Source organism: Schistocerca serialis, chromosome 4 (assembly GCF_023864345.2).
Source record: "Schistocerca serialis cubense isolate TAMUIC-IGC-003099 chromosome 4, iqSchSeri2.2, whole genome shotgun sequence".
Classification (NCBI taxonomy): Eukaryota; Metazoa; Arthropoda; class Insecta; order Orthoptera; family Acrididae; genus Schistocerca; species Schistocerca serialis.
Genome location: NC_064641.1, coordinates 16,642,648 through 16,665,774, shown reverse-complemented (window position 1 = coordinate 16,665,774; position 23,127 = coordinate 16,642,648). Strand labels below are relative to the sequence as shown.

Here is a 23,127-nt window from a genome sequence, read left to right as displayed (position 1 = left end):
TTGTGTAAATGGCAACTCCTCCTTTATCTATGCTCGATCTGCAAGTGTAAGATGCTAAATTACACCCATTTATACTGACACTTTCCATCCCCACAGTTACATGGTGTTCAGACAGACAAACAATATCAACCTCATTCTTATTTTTAAGATCATCTAAACTCACTAACAGCTCATCTATTTTATTTTTTATTCCCCTGATATTTTTATGAAGTAAATTGACACTACCCTTAGCTTTATCCCTATTTACTGTTAATGACGCTTCTTTTATTCTATTTTTCTTGATTATTGTCTGTCTGGACATTGGCATCAACCTAGAAAACCTGTCTGCCTGTTCCCATTAACCACAGGGATCATCTCTTGTGTGACTGTGCACCCCCCCCCCCTCCCTTACAGTTTCTGCTAACAGAGAAACTAACTTACCTTTCCCCTTCCTATTTAGGTGCAGGCCATGTGTTGTGTATCCCCCCTAGCAACAGCATCAACTGGAAGAACACTCATGTGGGACTTTGCCAGTGTCTGGCACATCCTGTTCAGCTCAGTGTTTACACGCCTTACAGCAGTGTTTACCTATGGCCGATCATGGCGCTGAAAGACCTCCACAAACACCACATCTGTGTGCCCAGTTCCTTGTCCTACTTTGGCCAGGTTGAAAGGTCCCTGTTGGATTCCTTTCATGTTAATTTTTATAAAACTGTTGTCATTTACGGCATCATTCCACTTCTAAATTTACTGTGGTGTTTCTGACTATCTGGGAGGAGACTGAGCAGTGGAACGTGTTACTTTTACACATAATCAAGAATGATCTGTCACACCACTACACTTTAAAACACAGTTTATATATAATTCATGTCACACAGCCTCATACAGAACCTACATGCGCTTTGTTTTACATACTGTATATGATAAGATACTGTCATCCCCCTTCCCTTCTGTGTGAAAGCATGAATGAGCAAATGTATTTCTAGTTGCATGCTTGATGGTAGCAGACAAGCCTGTCTGCTGGAGAACAGTAGGACCAACGTTGGAACAGGTAGCTACGCTTTCTAAAAGCAAAGAGGTTTCTATTCTTAGCATGGTCCTGTTCGTCCCTTGTCATGTTGGTATAGGAAGCTGCATCTCTGGTCACTTCCGTTTTGTATCTAGAAGCACCCTTGGTAGGGGCCCACGGCAGTCAGTCCGTGGTGAGCGTCTGAAGTGGTAAGATCTCCAGCTAAGCGCGTCTCTGCTAAGTCCATAGGACAATGGATTTCTTAAGTTCAGCCTAACTGAAAATTTAATCACCTTTATTTCAGGTTTAGATCTAAAATATCTAACGTTATCTTAAATTGCAACGCAATGTAATTCGAGTGTGAAGTTCAGAATATCTTCCAGTAGTTGCTTTGTCACTACTTTGTGAGTAAAGTGGAACCACGTGTGGATGATCTGTAACTCTAACTAAGATCATCAATCTTAAATGCCAATGTGCGTGAGATTATAACGTCTCGTCTTCACAATATTTTTCAATATAGCAACTTTTCTTTATGTTCAGCCCACATGGGGTGTACTTTGTGAGACCAGTACCACGTGCTTATACAATTGTTTGACCCATCAGGTTAATAGTTAAGGCGATAGTAACCAGTTCGAGATTTTTCTTTTGTAATTTGTGGTTCGATGTAATTTATTATAATTATCAAAATTATTGTGGAGTTACACTCTTTGTGTAAACCAGGTTGACCACGTGAAGCATGTAGTGTAATCATCAAAGTAGCCCTCAGCTATTCTTTTCGCAAAGATTTCACATCGAGTTAGTATGAATTTAGTATACCTATGTGTGGTAATTTCATGACGGACAGGATTGTGCTACGAACGTAACTTCTTTGGGTGAAAATTGAATCAGTTGGTTGTGGTTAATTTCCTCTTGCATATGTTTCAACGTTCTTCGTGTGTTATTTTATGAATGTAGTGTTGTATGCAGTCTCCCAATCTTGGCTCCATATTTGATGTGTTCCGTAAGATTAGAAACTCACATTTTCACAATCCTAAATAAGGCACCAGTTTAGTTATGAATCAAGTTTAATATGCAGAAATTTTAACGGGACAATGATCAATGTTGAAATAAATATCCATATATAAACTGATTTATTTCTTTATATTTAAATTCTCTTTTTATATATATATATATCACCGGTTGTCGTAAGATGACTACTAAAAGATTTTAATTAGTGTTAGTCTGCTTGGGAATTTGGTAAGCTAGACTGGGTACCTGGTGAAACAATGGCTCAATAATTCAAGGTTAGCTCCCCCAGATGGCTAACAGCTTTTAACCCGCTTTTATTGTTGAATATCAGGACCTCTTTCAGAACAACTTAATGCATCAACATTAAAAGGTCACTCCTAATACCATATCCTAGATTCATAGCGAAGCTGTTTCCTGCTCCCCCAACTATACTTACCTGATCTTCCTTCTCAAAGTCCCTGCATACCTGACCTAAGTTTTCTCTTGCCTGGTTAAGGCTAGCACTTGGTTTCACAAAACTTAAGATATGGTACACTTTACCTAATTTCTCCTAGAACTGCTGGTCTACATCCCTCCCATGACTGCTACCTAAAAGTAGAGTTCATCTCTTCCTACTCTGATTTGATCCAGACCTGCCTTTTTTCTTTAAGCTAATATTCTGCTTCAACCTACTTCCAGTTACATACCAGTTCAGATAGTAAGTCAAATTGATTTGCTAACGGAATTTCTAAAGTTTTTTGAACAGTTTCCCTTTTCCACCATTTGCTTGCTACCTTTTCCCAGCACTCCATCTCGTTTTTCTCCCTAAGCCTACATAATTACAAACCGGCGTTTTCTAATTCATCCTTAAGGGCACAAATCTTTGCCTCCTGTTCAGCGTTTTTTCTGTCCTTTCTACATAACCTACATTGTCATGGAAGAGCCTCATTATCTAGCCCTGTTTCCTCGCCGCTACATTCGCCCCAATTAAACCACAATCTACTGTCTTCACAGAACACCCCTCCTTCAGGTTTCTACGGCAACCACTACATTGGTCACAAATGCTTTGATAGAAAAATTTGCACAAACGATTTACACAAAATTTACACAAAAGCAGAGAATAACTTGGCACAAGATCACTGAAATTGCGTAGCCTGTACTAATACGTAACTAAACGCTAATGTAAACAAACTTTTAAACTTACTTTCGAAAGTTCTAATTGACTACCTACACTTTTAATTTAACTTTGAACCGCCAGGTCTAGTGAAAAAAAAAAGTACCTACACTCACCCGCAATTTACGCCTAAAATGTAAACAAAACTAACGACTATCAGCCTTTACAAAATACTTTCTTGTCGATCTAAATACGCTCAGAAAAGCGAAACCTTCAATAGATAGCTTAGCGAAGAAGTAAATGCACTATTCTAAAATGTAATATTAAGTAAATTAACTCTTACGTCAATATTAATCCCGTAACTTAGCGAGAGCTTCGTGGACGTGCCTCTGTCAGAGATAATACACTCTAGCGTCATTTTGTTCTGTTCTTCCTCCAATAACGTTAATATACGATAAACAATTACCGTTCGACAATTACTGATTATGGACAACAACGTCTAGCCATTTTCTGCTTTCATATCGATATTTTGTTTCGACTTGGATTGTTCTATGGGCCTTGATAATAGATTTTCTCGAAATACCTGCATGCCACTCGCAAAGTTGTTGCGTCAACACCGCCCCTTAGCGTTATCTTTTTCCTTATCAACCTGACCGACTGGTGCGTGTCTGAAGGTTTCGCGTCAACAGAATGATAAAAAAAGGAAAGTAACTGAAAACGTACTTCTTGACATTTTGTAACAGGTAGTTTGTTTCCTCATGAAGAGGTTCCCGACTGCCCACTGCGTGATATGGTGCAATGTTTAGCACATTGTGGTTGCATTTGAAAGGACGGAAGTTCAGATAGCCGGATCTTGGAAAAAGATAAAAACGAACCGTTTTTGCTTTCCGTGCGAGCTCTGTTTTCCCTTATTTTATTACTACGATCGTTTCTCCCTATAAAGGTCGGCGTCAACAAAATATTTTTGCAATCGGAGGAGAAAGTTGGCGATTGAAATTTCGTGAGAAGATTCCACCGCAACGACAAACGACTTTGTTTTAATGGTGTCCATCCCAAATCCTGTGTCATGTCCGTGACAGTCTTTCGCCTATTTCGTGCTACTACAAAACGTGCTGCTCTGTACTGACCTTTCTCGATGCACTCCGTGAGTCCTATCTGGTAAGTGTCCCACACCGTGCAGCAGTACTCCAAAAGAGGACGGACAAGCGTAGTGTAGGCAGCCTCTTTAGGAGATGTGTTACATCTTTAAGTGTCCTGTCAATAAAACGCAACGTTTGGTTTGCCTTCCCTACAACATTTTCTATATATTCCTTCCAATTTAAATTGTTCGTAATTCAAACTCCTACATATTTAGTTGAATTTACGGCCTTTAGATTTGACTGATTTATCGTATAACCGAAGTTTAACGGATTCCTTTTAGCGCTCATGTGGATGACCTCACACTTTTCGTTATTTAGGGTTGACTGCCAATTTTTGCACCAAGTGCATATCTTCTCTACATCGTTTTTGCAATCTGTTTTGATCTGATGAGCGTACTAGACGATAAACGACAGCATCATCTGCAAACATCCTAAGACAGCTGCTCAGATTGTCTCCTAAATAGTTAATATAGATAAGGGACTGCAGAGGGCCTATAACGATACCTTGTGGAACGCCAGAACTCACTTCTATTTTACTCGATGACTTTTCGTCATTTACTACGACCTGTGAACTCTCTGACAGTAAATCACGAATCCAGTCACATAAATATTCCATAAGAAGGCAATTTCGCTAAAGGCCGCTTATGTTGCTCATCTTCAAAAGCCAGTTTGGAAATCTGGATATACAGAACCAGTTTGAAATTTCTTGTCAATAGCATTCAACACTTGTGTGAAAAGAGCTATTGTGTTTCACAACAACGATGTTTTTTAAATCCGTGTTGACTGTGTGTCAATAAACCATTCTCTTCGAGATAATTCATGATGTTCGAACACAACGTTGTTGTTGTTGTGGTCTTCAGTCCAACGACTGATTTGATGCAACTCTCCAAGCTACTCTATTCTGTTCAAGTCCATTCATCTCAGAGTAACTACCACAACCTACATCCTTCTGAATCTGCTTAGTGTATCCATCTCTTCGTCTCCCTCTACGGTTTTTACCACCCATGGTCCCTTCCAGTACTAAACTGGTGAGCCCTTAATGCCTCAGAACGTGTCCTACCAACCGATCCCTTATTCTAGTCAGGTTGTGCCACAAATTTCTCTTCTCACCAATTCTATTCAGTACCTCCTCATTAGTTACGTGATCTACCCATCTAATCTTCAACATTATTCTGTAGCACCACATTTCAGAAGCTTCTATTCTCTTCTTGTCTAAACTGTTTATCGTCCATATATCAGTTCCATATATGGCTACACTCTATACACATACTTTCAGTATGGACTTCCTGACACTTAAATCTATACTCGATGTAAACAAATTTCTCTTCTTCAGAAACGCTTTCCTTGCCATTGCCAGTCTACATTTTATATCCTCTCTACTTCGACCATCCTCAGTTATTTTGCTTCCCAAATAGCAAAACTCCTCTACTATTTTAAATTTTAAGTGTATCGTTTCCTAATCTAACTCCCTCATCGTCGCCTGATTTAAATCGACTACATTCCATTATCCTCACTTTGCTTTTGTTGATGTTCATGTTATACCCTGTTTTCAAGATACTGTCCATTCCCTGCAACTGCTTTTCCAAGTGCTTTTCTGTCTCTGACAGAATTACAATGCCATCAGAGAAGCCTCAGAGTTTTTATTTATTCTCCCTGGACTTTAATTCCTAGTCCAGCTTTTTCTTTTGTTTCCTTTACTGCTTGCTCAAGATACAGACAGAATAACATCGAGGATAGGCTACAACCCTGCCTCAATCCCCTCTCAACTACTGCTTCCCTTTCGTGCCCCTCGACTCTTATAACCGCCATCTCGTTTTTCTGCAACCCTCTTACAGCACAAAAGTGCGTGATTATGTTCGCATGCCAAAATTTTTTATGAGGAAGGCGGAACGACGGTTGAGGCAGCTCGTTCCCCACATCTTCTGACAGAGTCTTCTAAAGAGGAACATAACAGAATCTTTCGTGTTCCAACATGAGTATTCCTGCACTGGCACCCTTTTTTCCCCTGCTACAACTAGGTGTGCTGCTCATACAAAACCATTGCTCTAAGGCAGCGAAACTTTGATAGTTCACTGATATGCTTCAACAAATTTTTATATTTTGACACATGCAAACAACAAATAAGTTAACACAAAATCATTTGATTTACTTTTTTTGTTTTTGTTCTTTGCGCATCGATCGTAATTCATCAAAAACGCCCGGCTTATGATGTGTACCTTAAAAAAGAAAAAAGTATTTCACTTAGTTTGGAATCTTCCCAGTTTTATATAATTTTTGGCAGTCATTTTAAGTTCTTTCTAGCTATTTTAAGACTCTTTTTGGTCTATCTTTGTCATTGCAGTAACACTTTGCGCATATTTGTACAAGCGCGAAGTGCCTTTTATACAGAGACAACAGATCATTTAGTTTTATTGGTGAAAAAATACTGGTTAAAAGCATCGTCTAGTGACCTCAGAACCATTATGATGGTGCTAGAACCTTTGCCATGTGTTCACTACGTCATTCAAAACTACATTTGTGCCTCACGTCGGATATTATGCATAATGTACACGTGTAAGTACGTAACTATGACCCTCTGTATCCCACAAACTGACTGTCATACTGAACAATGTTTCAAGGTTCCCCGACATCATCGTCTTCAGAACATATGATGAAAATTTCGACGAACTGTCATTAATACGTGTTACTGAAGTTTCTCTGCCACAACTCGTACTTTTGGTACCGAAAAATCATGGGTTATTGGGATTATCTCAGGAAGTGCCCACGAACAAATGGTCCTTTTATAATCTGCCTTACATCCATCCTGGACCAGACTGAATGCAGAAGAACCAACCGCTCAGTTTGTCTGGACTGGAGGAAGTGTGTAATGTTTTAATTTGACCATGTGCTGCAGAATAGTTTTATATGCAGCAGAAAGACTTAACCCGGTAAGAACAGGAGTACGTAACGAAACGGAACGAAAAACTCTCAGGCGGACAGTGGGACCTCGAAGAACAAAAGGCGCATCCTCAGAATGGATCAGGGGAGGTTAACACAGCAAATAATACAGTTTCTTGTGAGCAAGAGAACCAAAGTACACCGAATCCAAGAGGTGCAAAGGTATCTAGAAGAAATGCGAACGTAGGAATCAGGGAAATACAATAGAGTAATTTTTAAGTAAAAAATGCAGGCTTTCACAGGTTTAGAGAACAGAACTAGACACAGAACAGAATCATCATGGGCGGAAGAACGAAGAAAGATGCAAAGTACGCGAATGAAAGAATATTGGACAAGGAGAAAGATCAGAAGAAACGAAACAGAAGCGAATCAACGTGGTCCTCAAATGGCCAAAACGAAAATAAGAAGAAGAAGCTAGAGCTTGGCCGTCCTTCCTATAGGTATACAAATGGTCAGTAGGCCAAGAACTATCCAGAACGCTTGACCCCTTGTCTCTGTGATCAACAGAACCTGAGACATGACTCTCTGAAATGCTAGCTGTCGTGCACGGACCGATTCGTATGTTTTATGTGGACAGTGCAGCTCACATTATCCTGTTGTACTGGTATAATATATACAATCTTCACCAGATATTTGTGGTCCTCGCTGTGTGTATGCTCCCTGAACTGCACCTAATTAGTAAATAAACAATTTCAGGATGAAACTGTAGTTGGTTGATGCAGCATCAAGAGAACAAGTGCAGACAAGAAACAGGTGTGTGAGGTCTAGGCGCTCGGTCATAAGATATTCTGGCCCAAGTGCATGTTTTACGTAATACTGAGTGCAGTCGTATGAGGGATTTTGTGTGTTTAACTCCACCACCCCACCCACCCACCAACCCATCCCCACCTCTGTCCCAGGCCGCTGGCAAAATGGTAAAAGCCAACTATACCTCTAAACCCTACGTACAGAGTTTGGGGATCTGGTATTAACTGCACCCACTACGTATGTTGGAGTTCTAAGACAAAAGAAGTCTAATTAAAGATGACTAATTTTCCCATCAATGGAAAACTAAAACATCTTAAGACGTTTACAACCGGAAGTGCCCCCTGCCTTGCACTTCATAGTGGTTTGCAGGGTATGGATGTAGATATAGATTCTGTGCATCGGTTTTCTTACTGAGAGATTCTCGGTAAAGATAAGCTTTAAACAGGTGCAGATTTCACAGTGTATTCAATGTCAAAACTAATAGAAGTTTCTGTGAGACAATACCAACAACAGTCAAATCTCAATAACCATTCGAATTGTCATAAAAATTATAACAATTAAAAAGTCAACAATGACGAGGTGTTTCCAAAAGCCGCATGGCTGTATGTAGGGACTTTATTCCCAACTACCGGTTTCACGGCAGTATAGACGCATTTCAAGTTTATCTTTCAAGAATACAAACCACTGAGTGAAATTTTGAAATTGTAGAAATAAAGCACAGTAATACAGATGTGTGGTTTTTGGAAATGCCCTTTCAATCTCGACTTTTCGACTGTCATAATTTTTATGATAATTTGAGTGATTACTGAGTGTTATTTTTGTTATTATAAACAATGTCTCTGACACTTGATTGACCACCCCATAAAGTGGTTTCTAATACAAATTTTTCCTGGAGCCCTCTTCATAATGAGTAGTCTAAACTGCTTTTAAGTACTGGTAGTGCTTACTTTTGTGCGTACGGTGGTCAGACATCTTTAAGTTTGGATCCGTCGTTGCCTTTAAAATGTGTCCTACAGTCGTAACTTCGCTCGATTTTCTGATAGATGTTTCTCCAAGATCCGACAGTGAATGTAGTTGCACGCTTTGCACATATCCCGTATTATAGGTAAGCAAGTTGCGCTATCTGTTTATTATTTTTCAAATTGGAAGTACAACACCTTCTGTTTTCACTACATTTTGTGAATGGTAACATTAAACCAAGATTGGTCTTTGCCATCTTTTTTCATCTTATGCTGTACACACATGTATAACAAGCTGTACTTACTGTGTGTCAACTTCCATTGAAGTACTAGGCAGTTGTAGTAGACCAAAGCCAAAATTATGAACGAAAACGCACTCAATGCTGGTGTAATATTCTACAACATTTCTTATTTATTTTACAAATAGGTTTTCGTCTGATACGTGATCTACAGGTACAAAGATAAGCATTTGGTGCGGTGAAGTTTTGTTCGAGCAAATATTTTAAACTAATGCTTCTATAGAGTATCTCCATTTCCAGAGTTGAAAAATGTTAACATTAGATTTTAGGATTAAAACAACTTGTTTTGTTTCAGTGTAAATAATAACTAAGATAAAATATGTGACACAGTAATTAATGGGCCATAAACAAATTACAACAGTTGTTCACAGAAGAGAATAAACTGAACAATACGTATTCGAAAGGTGTGCCTGAACAAAATTATTTTTTCTTTAGCAGTTCCTAAATTACAAACAGATAAGATAGAGTAGAGAAATTAAGCAGGTAAGTGAAGCAGCTGTGATTATACAACATGTTTTTTATTTCACAAGAAGAGAAATTATGTAATTGAAAGAGAGGAAAATGGAGCATGTGAGTAAGGGAGAGCGGAGGGGGGTAATTTACAACATGTCCTGGCTGGGATTATGACAAGTATCTGCAGTTTGAAGTGGCGAATAAGGGAATTGCATCTGGTCATTCTGTACTAAGCTTAGGCTGATGGATATATGTTTGTTAGTTCCAATTACTTCGAGATGGTTCGTCTTCCTTCCTTTATTTTATCTTAGATAAATAATGTTACATAGCATTTACACTGAAACAATCCCTCTTGTTTTATTATTAAACCTAACGTTTACATTTTACATGTCTGGAAATGGAGATGCTTTCTAGATGCACTAGTTTAAAATACATGATGCAACAAAATTTCACTGCAGCACATACTTATCTTTGTACCTGGCGGTTGCATAAGAGCCGAAAATCGGTTTGTGAAAAAATAATAAATAATGTAGAATCTTACATCAGTGTTGTGGGTGTTTTTATTCATACTGTATAAAACATTCTACCAGAACCGATCAATGAAAGCTAAAACATTTACCACTACAAACCTCGGTATGGTGAGGTTCTTCCACTCCTCAACTGAAAGGTTGGAAAGCTCCCTGCCAGGGACGTAGCACCAGTGATCTGGAGTCTGCATAGCCAGGTAGAACATGTTGACGCTCATCAGGTCGAAGCATGAGGCAAAGCAAACGAAGACGATGTTCAGCCTCGTCTGGAACTTCCCCCTGGACCCAATGGCGTCCAGGACCTCTTCGAATGCTGGAGAAGCCTTTGTTTTTGTACTGCATTCATGGATTCCAGTCCTCACCTGAAAATGAACAACCAAGCAGCGGTGACAGGGAAAGGTAGTGAGTCCCCAGGAAAGCAGCAGACATTTGTTTTTTGTTTGTACCGGCTAGCCGGTATAGAATGTGGACAACAATTTTATGTCTCTATAGAATTATCTAGGTCTGTTTCCAGTGACCAACAGCAGCAAAGTTGCAAGTTTCATTGTCGATAATGAGCCTAATTTATAATTGTACATTGTTTGCTGTGGCAAAAGTAGCTAATTTCTTATGACAAAATGTTAATGAGTTTTATTTATTTATGTCTATGTATAATCACTCAGTCCATCCTGTTTGCTGTCTTCTTTTACAATTACTGTTTTTTTTTTTCTTTGTTGGATTCAATTCTTATATGGCTGTGACTCACTCATGTCAATATTTGGTGTTTGAGGTATTATTAGCATGTCCCGTAGCTGATGATCGATTGAGATGGAGCTGTAACGAGGTACGATTTAATGGTAGACTTATGATGGATTCTAGAGGGGGAGAAGTTGCTGCTGGTCAATTTTTCCACTGTCAGGATGCATCAGTTGCATGACATAGTCTTCGTTCGACTCATATACAGCCACGTGTTCTGTATATGATTTAAAGCACTGTCTACTTGCGACTGTTAACGGTAAACCTGTCGGTCATCAGTATACTTTTAGACGAACAGGATGCATTTGGGGGAAAAGCAGGACTTTCGCCTTGGCGCCGCGAGGCATTTCAGCGAAACTTGCGGCTGGGACTACACGGGTCGCAAGACTGTCAGTGTAGTAGCTCTATCTCATAGTTTGTGATTGTATATGGATGAGAATGCAGTCTTTTAGGATGACGATTTCCCCCAGTACTGTGATGCTTTTCTTTCCATCAGCTGTTATAGCTTGTTTTGGCTTTGGTTAGGGCAATTTTTTTTTTAGTACGTGTGTGTAGTGGTGTCTGACGTCAAAAAGGGATATGCTATACTCTTGCAGGTAACACACTTTTTTTTAAATTCATCTCTGTCTAACACCAGGATCTAGTCAGTTGGACATTTTTACCCCTAGCTTGTAGGTGTTGGGTAGAGTTTGAGTGTTTCTGTTGCTGGTTTCGAGTGGTATAAATCTTTATTATACTGTGCATACATTTGTGTAATTATGGCGGATCTTTGTGATAAATTACGTAATTAGGATAGATATTTGAGTAAGTTTGGTGTGGTATCACGAATTTTTTTCCAGCTGGATAACGCAAGCTTTATGGTATAGTTACTTTTTGCGATTTTAAGCCCTCCTTGTGCAGCGCTATGCATGTTGTTGTTGTTGTGGTCTTCAGTCCTGAGACTGGTTTGATGCAGCTCTCCATGCTACTCTATCCTGTGCAACTTCGTCTCCCAGTACTTACTGCAACCTACATCCTTCTGAATCTGTTTAGTGTATTCATCTCTTCGTCTCCCTCTACGATTTTTACCCTCCACACTGCCCTCCAATACTAAATTGGTGATCCCTTGATGCCTCAGAACATGTCCTGCCAACCGATCCCTTCTTCTAGTCAAGTTGTGCCACAAACTTCTCTTCTCCCCAATCCCATTCAATACCTCCTCATTAGTTATATGATCTAATCTTCAGCATTCTTCTGTAGCACCACATTTCGAAAGCTTCTATTCTCTTCTTGTCCAAACTAGTTATCGTCCATGTTTCACTTCCATACATGGCTACGCTCCATACAAATACTTTCAGAAACGGCTTCCTGACACTTAAATCTATACTCGATGTTAACAAATTTCTCTTCTTCAGAAACGCTTTCCTTGCCATTGCCAGTCTACATTTTATATCCTCTCTACTTCGACCATGCGCTATGCATATAGTTGTGAAATTAGGACCGATCTTTATGATTAATTAAGTAATTAGGATGGATAATTGAGTCAGCTTGCCAAGCAAAATAAATGAAGTACACTAACTTAACCTTCCTCTACCGCATGTAGACAGTTTCTATGTGTTAGGAGGTGGACTTAGGATTTCCATCCAGTAGAATCAGGGTTCAAGTGGCTGGCAAGTTGCATTTTTTTACTTGCACTGTGTGTTTGTGCATTGAATTATTTTCAGGTGTTTGAATGCATTATTTCAGTGATCTCTCAACATTCTGCGTGGTGTCTGTTTGCTCTATATCGTGTCTCCCTACCACTTTCGCGCAACGACGCTCTGAGCGTGTTTTTTAGGGAATTGACTAGTTTGAACCTGGGACCTGTTGCTGGTAAAGAGACGCCAGACCACACATGACATGTAGAATTCAGAAGAGTTCAGTGAGACTAGCGATGATATAACCAAATACTTAATGATTTCAGCGTCAGCTCCACTGCACTCCCTGTAAAGGAATCTTAATACTAACTAAATTTAGTGGAAGGGGTTCAAGGCTTTCCTATTTTTAGTTAGCTGGTAAAATAACGTCGAAAAAGCAGTTAAGTTTACCATTGGAAATTTTATTCTACTCACAAAACATCGTTCATAAATTGCACTAATGACAAAAAGGAAATGTTTTAGTACAGGATGGTAAAAACCAACTACGTTCAACAAAAATGTGAACGAATATTCTTTCCAAGTTTTACAATGGATCGAAGGATGACCTATGCCATATCACATCTATAATCTAGGTTTAAATTAAGTTTCACGAAAGAGAAAACTATCAAAATGGTCTACAGTGACCCTCAATTATCTTTAATTACTTATCTAACTTGTCGTAAATTACAGTGGCTGATGTGGCTTCTCAGTAACTATATAACAGAGAAATCATCGCGTTTCAGATTTTTACTTCAAGTGGTAAATGTGAACACCATGAGCTTTAATTGACGAACGACACTAGTATTACGCATAAAGGGGGTGTACCAGATGAGACTTCTGCAGTTCTGAGTGAAGCTTTATGCACTGTTATGCGGCATCGTGTGCGTTCATTACCTTGTCGGTGTTCGTCAGGGGGCGGCGGACAGCACAGCTCCGCTGACCTCGCTGTCTCGGAAGCAACTCTCTCCAAACTTCTCCTTACTACTATTTATCGAAGTTGGTTTAAAAAACTATCTGGCTGTGTTTTCATCTGACCAATCAGGGTCTGAATGTTAACCTTAAGCTCCGCCTACAAAAATTCTGTCTACCCAATGAGAAACGTTATACTTTTCGTGGTGGGGCAATGTTTTTAAAGTTTGCAAAGTAACAGAGACGTGAAAAAGTCTCACGCTAAAACTTGCAGCTGGTGTGGTTCTTTTAGCGTTATCGTAATATCTATACTGTTCTTCTGGAGGGCTCTAGCTTTTAACACCGGCTGGGGGCTGGTCCTAACGTAACAGAGACGCAAAAAAGTCTCACGCTAAAACTTGCGGGTGGTGTAGCCCTTTTTGTGTTATCGTAAGATCTATACTGTTCTTCTGGAGGGCTCTAGCTTTTAACATTGGCTGGGGGGTGGTCTTGACGTAACAGAGACGCGAAAAAGTCTCACGCTAAAACTTGCGGGTGGTGTGGTGCTAGCAGTTAGCTGGCGACGTGGGTGTCCATCCGTCCCTTATCGTAGGGCCTTCCAGCTTAACACGGTTCTGCTCTCGGCTTCTGTTCTCGTTTCTCCCCTCGGAACTGCGTCTGTCTCACGGTGAGAAGGTATGACTTGCATTTAGGCATTCTTGTGTTAGTCTATTGTATTCCATTTGCTCACTCGTTACTCGTATTACTTTGGTTAATTTAATGTCACGATTTATTCGGAGCTATGTGACATACTACTGGATTTGCTTATCATGTCAGGGTTTTCATGGAAGGTGTTGGATTTGCCTGACACCTTACAGATCTACGAGTAGTTTGCATGTCTGCATGGTGTGTACTGGATTATTTGAGTAACTTACGAGTTGTTTGCGTCTCTGCATATCAGCATAATGCATTATTTAAAAGTAGTTTCCAGGTCTGTAAACTGTATATTGTGACCCCAAGCACGTCACTGTGAGTGTTTTGCATCAGCATAATAAATAAATAAATTAGGTGAAATCTGTGGCTAAATAAACTGTTCAAAAAATAAATAAAATACGCTCCTTCCTCTCTCCAACATCCCAGAACAGGCTGATCCCTTTTTCACATCAATTCCCCTCCCCCCCCCCCCCCCCCACCTCTAGACCACTGGCAAGGTGAGTTTTTGTACCAGCATAATAAATAAACTGGGTGACATCCGTCCCTCAATGTGTGTAGGAAATATGGTTGGGTGACCTTGAAAAGTAGTTGAAACTAGGTGTCTTCCCTATATGATGGTTGTACTGCCGCTAATTGTTTAAATAAAAACTTATGTCGAGAGCATAATGAGAGCATGTAATACAGCTACTAAAACATGGACCACCTGTATCTCAGCCTCTTGTGGCGGTAACACGACACTAATGCTGTGGGTAGATAATAAATTTAAAGAAATTTAATCAAAGTTAAATTTATAAAAAATTATATTTGAATTGAATGAGTAGTCTCCAGTGGGGCGACACCATATTAACTTGCCTCAGCTGCAGGAGTAAGCTCTTATAGCAAAATTCACGGCCTTTTTCCAAGAGGATGGCGAAAACACTTGATGGTGGTACTTGTTCTAATTGTTTAAACAAAGATTCATGTGCAGTTCCTAGGAAGAAGCGACTTAGGTTAGTGGAGGTAACCCATGTGCCCTTACTTTCCCACCATTTTCTTAGGTTAGTAGAGGCGGCCCAACTGACCTATCTTCCTGCCGAAAGCTGCCATTTTCGATAACAGTACTTGCATCATCAGCTGACGTTGCGTACTTGCTTCACGGTCGCCATATTGGATAATGGTACTTCAGGGTGACGCCGCCCCTGGGGTAATGACGCCCTTCCGCCATCTTGGTTAATGGCACTTTGGGGTAGAAACCGCCTTGCCCCACTACTGACGTCTCCCGCCGCGCCTCTGCTGGGTTCATGACCATATGAGTTGGACACCAGGCGATTGGAAAACCGTGGCCTGGTCAGATGAGTCCCGATTTCACGAGTAGTTAATGGTAGGTTTTGAGTGACATAGACCACACGAAGCCATGGATGAAGTTGTTAACAAGGCACTGTGTAAGCTACTGGTGGCTCCATAACGGTGTGGGCTGTGTTTACATGTAAAGTACTGGTTCCTCTGGTACAACTGAATCAATCTTTGATAGGAAATGATTATGTTCGGCTACTTGGAGATCAGTTGCAGCCATTTATGGACTTTATGTTTCCAAACGATAATGGAATATTTATAGATCACAGGTTCCTTCTCGTTGGGCCACAACTGTTCGCCATTTGCTTGAAGAACATTCTGGACAACTCGAGCAAATGATTCAGCCACCCAGATCAAAAAATTTCAAATGTGTGTGATATCTTATTGGACTAAACTGCTGAGGTCATCAGTCTCTGAACTTACACACTACTTAACCTAAATTATCCTAAGGACAAACACACACACCCTTGCCCGAGGGAGGACTCAAACCTCCGCGCTGGACCAGCCGCACAGTCCATGACCACAGCGCCTGGGACCGCTCGGCTAATCCCACGCGGCCCACCCAGGTCGCCCGACATGAATTCCATCGAACATTTATAGGACACAATCGAGAGCTCAGTTCGTGCACAAAATCCGGCGAAGTCAACATTTTTGCAATTCTGGACGGCTACGGAGGTAGCATGGCTCAGCTGGACTTGTTGAGTCCATGCCACGTCTAGTTCTTGCAATATGCCGGGCAGAAAGAGGTCCGACACCATGTTAGGAGGTATCGCATTACCTTTGTCACCTCAGTGTAAACACCCTGTGACCACGCCAGGGTGTTCGCTTCCTGCCAACTTGTATGTTGGTCAATACAACAATATAGAAATTTACGTTAAAAACACAAAAACAGATAACTTGAAGTGGTATATCAAGACAAGTGACCACATTTCACGCTGCGCTTGATAAATTGATGGATGAAGAGTGGCATATTATAATTGTGAGAACTCACTCTTGCCTGTAAGGGGCGAGGGAATGTAAGAACAGGAAACAGAAACAAACTATGAATAATAATTGCGAAAACAGTCGATAAATGGTTCAAATGGCTCTGAGCACTATGGGACTTAACATCTGGGGTCATCAGTCCCCTAGAACTTAGAACTACTTAAACCTAACTAACCGAAGGACATCACACACATCCATGCCCGAGGCAGGATTCGAACCTGCGACCGTAGTAGTTGTGCGGTTCCGGACTGAGCGCCTGAACCGCTAGACCACCGCGGCCGGCTACAGTCGATAAGTCCTACACAAAATCAGTATCAAGCAACGAACAAAACCAGTGGACATTATAAATGAGGACCGATTGGTTCAAAAACAGGCAGCTTGTTTTGTAATATCCCGAAATAGCGGGAAGAGCGTCCTGGATATGATGAGCTAGGCCGGCAGTCATTAAAACACAAGCTTCTTACAGAAACTATATCTACATCCTCTTCTACGCAAATACTCAGAAAGCCACCGTACGGTGCTAGGGGGAGGGTACCCTGTGCCACTAGTAATCATTTCCTTTCCTGTTTCACTCGTAAATAGAGCGAGGGAAAAACGACTGTCTGTATGCCTTCATACGAGCCCTAATTTCTCGTATCTATCTTCGTAGTCCATCATCAGCAACTTTTGAATTTCGTTAATAAACCATGGTGGAAGTTTCCCATCCTTTATCCACTTACTAGGCACATAACTCCCGAGACCAGGATTTAAAATCTGCTTGAACTTTCCTCATAATTCCTCTACGTCGCTCTTGCTGGAACTAAGTGACATCAGTTCAGCCTCTAAGTGAGATGCTAAGAACATCTTATGTGCTCTATATAGCAGAAACGCTCTCCTAGCCGTCTTGACTGTTTTATTAGCTTTTGTAGCCATAGCTGCTAAAATGGGATCATGAACGCTATCCCTGTTTCTATCCTGTAACCTCCCCTGAGAAATTTGAAAGACAATATTTAAATGTTAACGAGAATAGAACCTAGTGTAACCTCCCAGCAAATAAAATAATTTATTGACAATGACAATTAAATGAGAACTAGCAATCTGAACCAAGTGTAAGCTGCCCACAAAAATGTAAGACAATGCAATGATAATGAAATCTCAGTGACAATGAAAACGCAAATAGACCGAAATGTCGATCTTAGGCCCTGCGCAACTTTGAATTTAAGTGAAACTTTTCTTTAAGGAAATGCATGGGAGACTTTCTTTCAATTCAAATGATGGTTTTCTTAAAAATGCTTGGTTTGAAAACAAAATTATTATTGGGGCGATTCTTGAACAAATTAATTACAGTTAAGATGCATTACATTATCAGATGAGCGCAATGCTGCTTCATTACCTTATTTAAAAAATATACCTCTTCCTGAATCTTGACCAGAGGGCCATGTCGACGCCCGCCGACTCCTCACACACAACTCCGACTGTCTCTTGCGCGCTACTAGCACTGACTGAGTGCAACTAGCAACTACTACTACTGACTCTCTACATGCAACAGAACTCTCGCGCGGTCAAGCGCAGACTAGCAACGATAAATAACTCTCTGGTCAGAGATTCTGTCATGCCTCGCCATCGCTGCTACATAACATACGTGTTTCAATCCTCATCAACTTTTTCCTCCGAAAGCGGAAATATTTTGTTGATTGCGTAGGGAAAAATGACTATCTACATCCACGTGACTACTCTCTACTTCACATTGAAGTGCCTGGCAGGGGGCGTAATAAAATACGAGAAAAATAAGAGAAAAATGAGATCGCTCAGAAAGATTTAGTTCTTCATTTTTCCCGCGTTGTATTCGAGAGAGGAACGGTTGAGAAATAGTCTGGAAGAGGCTTTGTGAACTGTAGAGCAGTTCCGTAGACGCAGATGTAGCCCTCCGTATGTCTTGCAGACTACGTGGCCATTGAAGTTAAAGGCGTACATAATAACACGCATTACCATAAAAATGGGTTGCCGAAAAATGAAATTGATTTTGTGAATAAAGAAGTAGATAGTGTCGGAATTTCCATGCGGCTTTTCGCGGATGATGCTGTAATATACAGAGAAGTTGCAGCATTAGAAAATTGTAGCGAAATGCAGGAAGATCTGCAGCGGATAGGCACTTGGTGCATGGAGTGGAAACTGTCACTTAACATAGACAAATGTAATGTATTGCGAATACATAGAAAGAAGGATCCTTTATTGTATGATTATATGATAGCGGAACAAACACTGGTAGCAGTTACTTCCGTAAAATATCTGAGAGTATGCGTGCGGAACGATTTGAAGTGGAATGATCATATAAAATTAATTGTTGGTAAGGCGGGTATCAGGTTGAGATTCATTGGGAGAGTGCTTAGAAAATGTAGTCCATCAACAAAGGAGGTGGCTTACAAAACACTCGTTCGACCTATACTTGAGTATTGCTCATCAGTGTGGGATCCGTACCAGATCGGTTTGACGGAGGAGATAGAGAAGATCCAAAGAAGAGCGGCGCATTTTCGTCACAGGGTTATTTGGTAAGCGTGATAGCGTTACGGAGATGTTAAGCAAACTCAAGTGGCAGACTCTGCTAGAGAGGCGCTCTGCATCGCGGTGTAGCTTGCTCGCCAGGTTTCGAGAGGGTGCGTTTCTGGATGAGGTATCGAATATATTGCTTCCCCCTACTTATACCTCCCGAGGAGATCACGAATGTAAAATTAGAGAGATTAGAGCGCGCACGGAGGCTTTCAGACAGTCGTTCTTCCCGCGAACCATACGCGACTGGAACAGGAAAGGGAGGTAATGACAGTGGCACGTAAAGTGCCCTCCGCCACACACCGTTGGGTGGCTTGCGGAGTATAAATGTAGATGTAGATGTAGATGAAGTCTTAGTTGCAACGTAGGTGGTACAGTGGATTGCTTTTTCAAAGCAACCATCCCAGCATTTGCCTTAGGAGTTTTAGAGAAACCGCAGAAAACTTAAAATCCTAACCTTCGTTCATCCATAGTTGAAATGGAAGACAGTGGGACGTCAGCTGTTATAAATTTATATTAAAAATGAAGAAATTCCTCCAGCTGTATTTAAGGAATCGATTTATTTTGGCAACTAGTTACAACGTTGAAACCAGTTGCCAAAATAAAATCGACACCTTAAATACAGCTGGAGCAATTTCTTCATTTTTAATACACAATCTTAACAGCTGTATTTGACCATGGTCCTCCAATACTCGAAGAAGAAAGGAAGATCTGGGTTTAACATCTCGTCGACGGTGAGGCCATTAGAGACGGACGGCATGTTCAGATTGAGAACGGGTGGGGAAGGGAATTATGGTATTCACCACTATTCAATCTCCGCGTCGAGCAACAGCGCGCTCCATTACGCGCGGCCAAAAAATGCATCGTTGGCCGCACTTGTCCTTGCACCGCCCCCTACTAACATCACAGGTCGGCTTCGCGTGAGCGCGCGCGATTGGTCACCCATAACACTCAGCGATTGGCCGCCCTACACTGTACCGCGACCCCAGCCGCCGGCTCGGTTAACTATGGAGCAAAGACGTTGTAAAAAATAACTAGACTCACTGATGGCGCTGCAGTCGCGGGATAATTTGAACCTTCGGCTGGACGCCATTATAGTGGTTGTAGTCTGATGTGTTGTGTAGTATCGTTCACGAAGATGGTTCAAATGGCTCTGAGCACTATGGAACTCAACTCCTGTGGTCATCAGTCCCCTAGAACTTAGAACTACTTAAACCTAACTAACCTAAGGACATCACACACATCCATGCCCGAGGCAGGGTTCGAACCTGCGACCGTAGTGGTCACGCGGTTCCAAACTGTACCGCCTACAACCGCTCGGCCACTCCGGCCAGCGACTGTTCATGAAAACCCTGATTCAACGTTGTATATTTGTTGGGGCGTACGTACAGTATTTGTTACTCGTAATTCTACTGTCTGTACGTTCCAATCAAAAGAAGTACAATGGTGAAGAGTTGTGCAGCGATTAATTGTACAAATAAATTCGAGAAAGGAACGAGTATTACATTTCACCGATATGTGAATATTTTAAGTTGTTTTGTATGTCAGTGCACTTAATAAATGATTTTGTAACACGGTATTAGCATAATGTCTGTGCATCTATTTGCAGGTTTCCTTTCTCAAAACCACAGCTGTTACAAAAATGGTTACACGCTGTCAGAAGGCTAGATTTCCGACCGACAGAATACCACTATATATGTTCTGATCATTTTGAAGAAAGTTGGCTGATCGGTAGTGTTTTCATGGTCTAGAGTTGCCAAAGCACTATGCCATAAATAACGCACTTCTCGTCATAAAATCTAAAGCAAGGCAGAATCAGAAAATATCTATTAATATAGTGGGCAAATCTTAGAGTATTTTGATGCATTTTGCGTACATCTATCGTAAATGAACTACGAAAACTGCTAGGGGTCCAGTACATAACTTTTAGCTACGGCAGATTCCATGTAGTACGTAAGATAAATTCTTAAACAGTGACTAGTTGCTGTTTGTTCATAAATTAAGAAGTATATTGTAGTAACGTATTTAAATGAGGCATTATGTTTGTGACCTAACTCAAGGGAAGGCATTTTATAACCAAAAGCGATGTATAAACATTCGAACCCCGCGCGTCAGTTTACCACTCTAATGGCTGCCGCCCAGCTATTCAATTTGTCCGCTCTTCACAGTCGACCACTTGTGCGGTTGTGGGGGCCTGCTATGGAGCCTCATTTAATGCAGCAACTGACGTCTTCAAGTGAGTTCTCACCGCGCTATGTTCTACTCTACAACTTTGAAGTGCTACACTGCAGTGGACCTGCTGTTCGATACTGATTTGGCTGCACTCTCGACTTGGAATCGGAATGCTATACTGGAAGTTGGACTCGAATGTTCACTAGGCTTAGTACGTCGACGGGATTCTGATTTCCGCTGGAAGTCTGCTTTTCACTTGCACTCCCTGGACATTGGTATAACCGCCATCGTTTTATGTAATTTTCCATGAAGTGTTCATCTACAACTTGGCGCCCAGTAACACAGTTATTTGCATCAGTGCAGTGTCAATAACTCGAGAATGGTGATATATTTATCGTGTTATTCCTAGTTATAACACAATAAAATGGCGGTGGGCCAGGACCCACCTACACTGGAAGTTCTACTCACGCAACTTAGTCATCAGCAGAACGAGAACCAACAGCATCTAATGAAAAAGTCCTTGCAGACAAACAAAAACTACAAGAAGCGAAATGTAGTGTGAGGAGGGCTATGCGAGCGGCGTTCAATGAATTCGAAAGTAAACTTCTATGTACTGACTTGGCAGAAAATCCTAAGAAATTTTGGTCTTATGTCAAAGCGGTAGGTGGATCAAAACAAAATGTCCAGACACTCTGTGATCAAAATGATACTGAAACGGAGGACGACAGACTAAAGGCCGAAATACTAAATGTCTTTTTCCAAAGCTGTTTCACAGAGAAAGGCTGCATTGTAGTTCCTTCTCTAGACTGACGCACAGATGACAAAATGGTATACATCGAAATAGATGACAGAGGGATAGAAAAACAATTAAAATCGCTCAAAAGAGGAAAGGCCGCTGGACCTGATGGGATACCAGTTCGATTTTACACAGACTACGCGAAGGAACTTGCCCCTCTTATTGCAGTGGTGTACCGTAGGTCTCTAGAAGAGCGTAGCGTTCCAAAACATTGGAAAAGGGCACAGGTCATCCCCGTTTTCAAGAAGGGACGTCGAACAGATGTGCGGAACTATTGAAAGGTGGTTACACTGAGTCACAGCGCCAGAGTTTGCGACAAAGATTATTATTCCGCCGCCTCCACTAGTCGCAGTAGTAGTTCAGAGGGTGTCGAGGGCAACTGTTGTTCTGTTGGGATGAGAGGGTAGACGATCTGAGTGTTGTACTGTTTGGTTGGTGTAATGTATAGATGGAAGAAGATGCAATTGTCAGAATATATTTGAGAAAGGAGATGGGCTTTTGATTTGTGATGCTGGTGTAATGGAATATTTTCGTCAATATGTAATGAGGTAAAAAGGTGTTATAGTTTTCTTTAATAACAATCCCTCTTGCTCACAGTCAACAAAGCATCTGGCTCGTGTTCCTTTATTAGACTTGTAATTCTGGTTTCTATGTGCAATTATAGTATTTCTAGTTTTTCAATTAATTTATTGTAAATGGTGTTTAAAATATTTTGTCGTATTGAGAAAGAACAGAGCCAGATACATGTACGTTGAGTCACACTACCACACACAGAACAGTTACACTTGTGCTTTGTTGTTTCGTTGCTTTTATAGTTGCAGGGGACTTAATTAATCAATTGTGTTAATGGAAATTCCTTGTCATTCTTTATTTTTATTTTATGCAGTCAGATTGCGTGCTAATACTAGTCAGGTCCAACCGGTTACGAGACTTAGTAACCGGTCATACAGCTAGCAAAATTATTGCGTTTATTCATTAATATTAGTCTTTTCTTTTTAGTTAAGCCCCCATGAACGTGGCGACCGCTGCTTCGGATCGTCCCTTGGAATTCTTTTCATAGTAAAAATAGTAGACAGTAGTATTGTTGTAGTCTATATTGCAAGTGTAGAATTTGTAACTGAACATTTATAGTTGTCTTGTCATTCTTCCAATGGTATTTTTGTAGATTTTAATCT

At 40.8% G+C, this 23,127-nt stretch overlaps 1 protein-coding gene across 2 annotated transcripts in view; it reads right to left on the bottom strand.

The window, feature by feature from the left end:
• LOC126473439 (solute carrier family 22 member 7-like) overlaps positions 1-23,127 on the bottom strand; it is a 555,641-nt gene that overhangs the window by 519,473 nt on the left and 13,041 nt on the right. The window contains exon 2 of one of the 2 annotated variants that reach the window (XM_050100484.1): positions 10,253-10,512. The exons of the other annotated variant lie outside the window; for it this stretch is intronic. Coding sequence (XP_049956441.1) covers positions 10,253-10,512 — 260 coding nt within the window. The remainder of the gene's footprint in view (positions 1-10,252; positions 10,513-23,127) is intronic. 2 annotated transcript variants of the gene reach the window in all.